The sequence below is a fragment of the Thalassophryne amazonica genome, chromosome 20, assembly GCF_902500255.1.
Source record: "Thalassophryne amazonica chromosome 20, fThaAma1.1, whole genome shotgun sequence".
Lineage (NCBI taxonomy): Eukaryota > Metazoa > Chordata > Actinopteri > Batrachoidiformes > Batrachoididae > Thalassophryne > Thalassophryne amazonica.
This window is the reverse complement of record NC_047122.1, coordinates 42,041,243-42,048,600: the sequence shown is the minus strand read 5'-3', so window position 1 is coordinate 42,048,600 and position 7,358 is coordinate 42,041,243. Positions and strand designations below refer to the sequence as shown.

The 7,358-nt window shown below is 43.1% G+C and overlaps 1 protein-coding gene across 2 annotated transcripts in view; it reads right to left on the bottom strand.

Moving 5' to 3' along the window:
• Positions 1 to 224: 224 nt before the first annotated feature.
• The window catches only part of tshz1 (teashirt zinc finger homeobox 1), a 75,872-nt gene continuing 68,738 nt past the window's right edge, over positions 225 to 7,358 (bottom strand). For both annotated transcript variants that reach the window (XM_034160524.1, XM_034160525.1), the window contains exon 2: positions 225 to 4,695. In XM_034160524.1, the coding sequence (XP_034016415.1) occupies positions 1,358 to 4,695 (3,338 nt within the window). In that variant the 3' untranslated portion in view covers positions 225 to 1,357. The remainder of the gene's footprint in view (positions 4,696 to 7,358) is intronic.

The following is a 7,358-nucleotide window of genomic DNA, read 5'->3' as shown; positions in this document are numbered from 1 at the left end:
TTTGAAACGTCAATAGGGCGAATGGGGCACATCAACAAGAAAAGGAACTTTAAGAAGAAATTGTACAAATACAACATGGAATCCCTGCTCCAGAATTGAATACTTAAAATGTATTTAGACAAAAGAAAAACAAGGACACTAATAAAAATCTTTGGAATAAATCACTGGCTTTCAAGTTCAGTATCTCTCACTTGGAATTTAAATACTCCCAAAAACCATTCAACAACTTTTAATCCAGAACATGGAGTTTATTTTTACAATTGTGGAATAAAAGGACGCCATTCTAAATAAGTGGGCCAAAGATAAAACCCGGATCATCTGTCACTGAGTGAGAATTAATATTTTCAATGTTATGTACAATATCGTGCATGAGAACAGATGCCGGTACAGTTGTATCATTTCATATAAACCACATTGAGGGCCGACTTTTCACTGGAAAAAATGACATAGCGGTCCAACAATATCTGTAGGTTTTTACACATTTCTCCCCCGTATTTGTCTAGAAAATAACATTATTAAAAAATGCACACAGTACAAATCATGTTGAACTGTAAAGAGCAAGATATCCTGAAATACATGTTTACATAGTTTTTGATTATTCCTACAATACGTTTTAAACTTTGTAAGATTTACAACTGTAGCTTCACAACAATAGAATCGAGCCTAGTAATGCAAATACTGTACACGTTGAAACAACCAGAAAATGACAATTTACGAGAAAAACAACAATTATAAACATGTTTCGTAAGAATTTGTGAATTGTGGCAAAAGCAAAACAATATCAAAAGAACAAAGTTCAATTTCCCCAAATTTGGCATTGACGACATTTTTTTTTAATATATTTCTTCAATATTTTACACGTATTTAAAGTGTTTAAACTTCTGTTTAATGCAATTCCTTCATATAAATGGCTATTCTCAAAACATTTGTTTTATCAGAAGGGCTCCAATTTTATTAGACACATAAACACATGCACAACCTGTCTCATAAATAATATGCAAGTTCTGTGTTGAAATACATTTCTGAAACTTAAAAGAACAAAACGGCAATAAAATAAGAGCATGGTCCAGTTTACAAAGAACAGATGGGCTACTCCCGAAGGCTCAGATACGATGCAGTGCATTAAGGAAACAACAATCAGTGTGGCTGCTGCGCCACTTTGAATTTGGTACGCTCGTGTCACCAAAAATTCACCTTCTACAGCTTCCATTTCTTTTTTGTGGCATTAAAGCTACCATTTGCTTTATAACGATGTCTGTTGTAACAATTCTTAAGCGGCACCTTTACACCCGACAGGTTGCAGCTTAGACGAACAGTGCAACAGCAATCTCCCTGAAGCCATCATATTTCTCCGATTTCACTGTTTGTCAAACTTTTCCAGCTCTTTCACAAAAATAAGATGGTCCTCGGGAGATTTTCCATGTGTTTTGCAAAGGTGCAATTTGATTGCGTGTTTGCTCATGAATGTCCGATTGCACAGTTTGCACTGAAATATTGAGCAAGCATCCTCATCTGACAGTCCAGATGAATTCATGGTCTTGTCTTCTATTCTACTTGCTGCTTGTTTTTCGATTAATTTTACAGAAAGTTTTGAGAGGTCTTTCAGGGTAAACCCAAGGTGGGACTCCAGATGATGAATGTAGGAGGAAGGAGTCCTAAACTGGGATGCACAGTCACTGCACAAAAATAGAGGTTGGCCAGAGTCAATGTTTTTAAGAAACTTCGTGCCCCCTGTCCGTTTTAACTGGTACTTTACATTGGCCAGCCAATGTGAGATAGTAGTCATGGACAGACCAGTGAATTTACAGATGTGGACACGTTCCTGGGGTCCTAGGTCACTAATTATAAACTTTCCCTCTGGAGTCTCCCTGAGACTAGAGGCAAACTGGGCCTGGAGGATCAGGAGGTGCTGAGGATTCCAGTTTGACTGTCGACCTTTCCGCCTGTGGATGGGAGAGAGCTCCTCCAACCCATCCTCGAAAACACAGCTGTCGATGTCAGATTTCTCTGAGATGGAAGACGGTGTTGTAGACTTTGGTGTCAAATGGCCAGTTAGATTTTTCACCATGTCTGATATATCCATTAATGCATTTTCCCGTAGAGGCGGAGATGATGACTGGGAACATTTTTTGAAAAAAGGTTTGTTGCTGTTTACACTGTTATTTAGTGTGGTAGGACCACACTTATTTGCACCTCCATTGGTTGTTTTGGATTTTGTCAAATCAATGGGCTGATCGTCATCATGGTATTGATTCCCAGGTTCTGCTTGCTTAACCTGAGCGGAATTGCTCATCTTATAAAGCACTGCAAATGGATCTATGAATGGCGTGGCCACTTTGGCAGCTTTATCCAAGTGATTGTTCATGATCGACTGCAAAGCACTGAGAGGGTTCACGAGTGGTTGTTCAGGAGAATGATCTGTAATGATGCTCAGGTTATTGCAGCCGTTGCTAATAGTTTTCTTTGGTGAATTAGCTTCACGTTTTATCTGCGTATCTGATTTACTCTCTGCTGGCTCACCATCTTTGCCTCCAGACTCAGTCTGGTCGCCCTCAGCAGAGTTTTTTATTGCCTTCATGTTATCGGGATTGGGTGAAGTGTGCTGGTCCACAGGCATTGGCAGTGGTGACTTTGTCAACCTGGACTTGGATTTGTTCTCCACAAGCTTTTGCTTGTTTTCATTCTTCACTGAGATTTTCCCTGTTACTTTCTCCACAAGCTCCTCCATTGCCAGGACGTTGCTCTTGTGACTCGGAGGTGGAGAAGGGCTATTTGGAGAATGGATCAGCATGCCCATGTCGGAGGACACAGCCTTCAAACTGTTGTTGCTAAATAAAGGCTGAATCTGTGCACACGAAGGCAAGCCAGACTTCAGAGACCCGTGGAGTTGATAGGCAGCATGAATACTTGGGTAACCCCCCCAGGTTGGTGTGCCTGTCTGGGCCTTGCTGATTGCACTAGATACTGTGTTCTCTAAAGACTTCAGAATGTCCAGACCACCTTTAGGTGTCTTCTCCAAATCTTCTTCTGTCAGATATTGGTAAGAGCTTCCCTTCACAGCGTTATTATCCTTTTCAGGCAACTCTTCCTTTTCCTCTTTTATTTTTTTCTCAGCATCCCTCGATTCTAGTTTCTCTCCCACTGCCTCATCCTCTTTCTTTTCTTCTATCTTCTCCTCAGGGCTGTCTGGGTGCAAGGGGGAGTCAGACTGCTTCCCATTCGGAGCTGGAAGTCTTGTGGTAGTTGGTGGCAGAGGAATCGACTGAAATTTGTCTTCAATTACAGGGTCAAAAACTAACTGCTTCCCCTTTTTAGAGGCTGAATTAGTGACTTTAAGAAAGTGTCCCGTGACCATCATGTGTGCAGTCAGTTGTTGCAAGGTGTCATGTGAACTGCCACATTCCATGCATTTGAGAATTTGTGCCTTGCGTGCCTCAAACTGCCAAGTATAGCTTGCGCCATTTTGGTAGCCATATCGATTATTTGGCGTGACGTAGGGATTGGCCCCCTTTTGGTCTTTCAGATTATCTCCCAGGAGTATACCAGATGAGACAGACTCTGGTGAGCTTGGCGACATCAAGTCTTGAAATGCTCTTTTTTTGGTTGGGGGTACCAGTTTTGTAGTGAGGGCTGGCATCGGCTCTTTTAGAGGCACTTTCTGATAATGTTTTGTTTTGATCATGTGGACACTAAGGTCTTGCAAGGACTCAAAAGAGTGGCCACAGTACATGCATTTAAGAACTTTCTGGGCATCTTCCTTGCCTTCCATCTCCAGCAGAGAACGTTTGCGTGGTTTGGACCACTTCTTACCTCTGTCTTCCTCTGTGTCTTTATTGTCGTCACGATAGTGACCAGTCTCATTCATATGCACCGTGAGTCCAACTAAAGTGTCATAGGCTGCGCTACAGTCCTTGCACCTGAACTTGCTAGCACCGGTAAATACTGGGCCATAGAGCTTATTGTTCTGCCTGTAGAGCTGCACAGTGCTGAAAAGGCTTGGTTCAGGGAGGAGTTGATATGGAGTCTGCTGTAGGGTTTTGGCCAAAGCTGCCTGGTGCCAATCATAGGCAATACCTCCTGCACTGCCAGGAATTACACTGGTGCCATTGCTGTTGCTTGAGACCGTTTTTGTGGTGGTACTGCTGGTGGTAATATTAGTAGTCGGTGAGGCATTGCTACTGCTACATTTGTTCTTCACATGGACGTTGCTCTGACTGTTAAGGAACCCATTGCTCGCTTTGTGATTGCTCCCACTACCATTGCTCATTGAAAGGTTGCTCTCTTGCTTGCTTTTAAGCATGTCCAGAGCAATGTTGGACCAGGAGGTATCAGAGATCAGATTTGCATAGACGGCTTTCATTTTGGCAAGACTATCCTGCAGTGAGAGGCTATTAATGGACTCTGGACTCTCTCTACCCTGGTTCCCTTCTACCTTGTCTTGAACATCACTGAAGGAAGAAGTAGTCTTAAGGTCCACCAACTGATCACTGCTGGTGCTGAGGGGTGACGCATATCCTGCATCAGGGTTTGTGCCAATGCTGATTGGAGAGTTCTGGCAGCTATACCGATCTTTTGCATCCTCCTCATCATTGAGCAAATAATCTGCATCTTGACCATCCAGAGAGAGGCCATCATCCTGCAGAAGTTCCTCTTCATCGACCTTGTCCGCTTTAAATTCATCTTCAGGCCCATAAGCTGAACGACAAGAAACACAAGGGAAAGTGATATTAAACATTATTTTTCCACACGTTCACACAGCAAACAAGTTAGAATGACAGTGTAGAATACGAGGTCTATTAGAAAAGTATCCGACCTTATTATTTTTTTCAAAAACCATATGGATTTGAATCACGTGTGATTACGTCAGACAAGCTTGAACCCTCGTGCGCATGCGTAAGTTTTTCCATGCCTGTCGGTTGCATCATTCGCCTGTGACCAGGCTTTGAGTGAGGAGTGGTCCACCCCCTCGGCGGATTTTCATTGTCAGGAAATGGCGGACTGATTTGGGCTTTTTTTCCATCAGAATTTTTTCAGAAACTGTTAGAGACTGGCACCTGGAAACCATTCAAAAAATTTATCTGGCTTTCGGTGAAAATTTTACGGGCTTCACAGAGAATAAGGACTGTTACTACAGCTTTAAGGACGGCTTTAAGGACGCTCGGCGCGCCGCGCTCTGTGCCGCCATCGAGAGCCACAAACCACCGGATCATTTCTAAACAGATGGCTCTGTGGAGCCGGGACCGTCGTGTGCACTTTCTCTGGTTATCACAAGAGCTGGACATCAACCATTTTCCGGCAGATTTCACTTTTAACAAGAGATTTTGTCATGGAAAGCCCAGCGGAGGCTTCGCGCATCACTGCTGATGGAGCGAGACAAAGGAACACCTCCGTTTTGGTCTCACAGGACAGCTTTGAGATGGCGTTCAGACAGCTGTCTGTGGTTTTTCCATCGAGTGATTATCCGAGAAATTGTGAATGTGCCTGGACATGCCAGAACATGTCCCGTGAGGCTTCATCACTGTGTTGCTGTGCGCCATGCGGCACCGCTGTGATGCGCGAAGCCTCCGCTCCTCTTTCCATGACAAAAACTCCTGTAACAGTGGAATGTGCTGTTCATTTCCAAACTGGACGCTGTGTTTTATCCGGGACGTTGTCTGACTAGCACAGGAATTGTGAAAAGACGTGGACATCAGCACTTTTTCGCCACATTGAGACAGATGTGTGGAGGAATTCCGCGCGTCGCGGCGGTGCCGCATGGCGCACAGCAACGCCGTGATGAAGCCTCACGGGACATGTTCTGGCATGTCCAGGCACATCCACAATTTCTCGGATAATCACTCGATGGAAAAACCACCGACAGCTGTCTGAACGCCATCTCAAAGCCGTCCTGTGAGACCAAAACAGAGGTGGTTTTGTCTCGCTCCAGTAGCGAATCCATCGTGACGTGCGAAGCCTCCACTCGGCTTTCCATGACAAAATCTCTTGTTAAAAGTGAAATCTGCTGGAAAATGGTTGATGTCCAGCTCTTGTGATAATCAGAGAAATGGCACACGATGGTCACGGATCCAGACAGCCATCCGTTTAGAAATGAAATGGTCATTCAGCCTGTCGATGGCGGCTTCGGAGTGCGGCGTGCCCCACAGCCGCTAGGGGCCGTCCTTAAAGCGACAGTAACACTCCTTATTCTCTACCAAGCCCGTAACATTTTCACCGAAAGCCAGATAAATTTTTCTAATGGTTTCCAGCAGCCAGTCTCTAACAGTTTCTGAAAAAATTCTGATGGAAAAAAAGCCCAAATCATTCCGCCATTTCCTGACAATGAAAATCCGACGAGGGGGCTGGACCACTCCTCACTCAAAGCCTGCTCACAGGCGAATGACGCAACCGACAGGCGTGGAAAAACTCACGCATGCACACGAGGGTTCAAGCTTGTCTGACGCAATCACACGTGATTCAAATCCATATGGTTTTTGAAAAAAAATAATAAGGTCGGATACTTTTCTAATAGACCTCGTATACCTATAAAAATGCAAAGATTTGTTTTTTTTTTCCAATAATCCCTGCAGAGGACACAGATTTACAATAATAAAATGGAAAACATCCACATATTGACAATGATAGATTGTCTTCTTCACTGCACTCTGTAATGAAGCTTCTGAACACTCCAACTTACAAGAGCAAAGAGCAGAGATAAGTCGCAGAAAGGTTTCCATAAGCTTAGTTTGTTAATGATACCTGTGATGACTGAATAATTTCAGTGTTTTCATCTTATATAAAAATGATCAGAAAAATTACATTATTTTGCTGCTACAGAGAAATCCTAATCCTAAATTTATGCTCAAATTTTATTTGCTTTATTCCACGAACATGCCACGTGCAGTTTGGATTCACAAGGAAGAGGTGGTGGTGACACAGGGAGCCAGCTGAATCAGCTTTGCCAAGCTGTGGCTGGACGGGCTTAGCTTGGCATCGGCTGTGGAAGTTTTCACAGCGTGATGTCAGGAAACGGCCAGCAGACTCAACATGATTTGTTGTTACTGCAAAATCCACATGGTGGAAAATGTGCCATCTTACAAGGGGAGGAAAAGAGCTGCAGTATTAATATAAGACATGCTACACAGCGCATAATGTAGTGGATCAAGAATAGGACACAAAACCAAATTTCATCTGTGAGGGCCTGAATGAAGTGGTCTATACATCAACAGTATCACAAAGAGGAAAAAAATGAATGCTGCCTTTTAAATGGTGCATTCTAAAGCATTTTTTGTCATTTTTCCGTGTTTAATTTCATCCTTTGTTGTTGTCATTATTATTATTATTAATAATAATACAAATTTATATACATATATATATATATA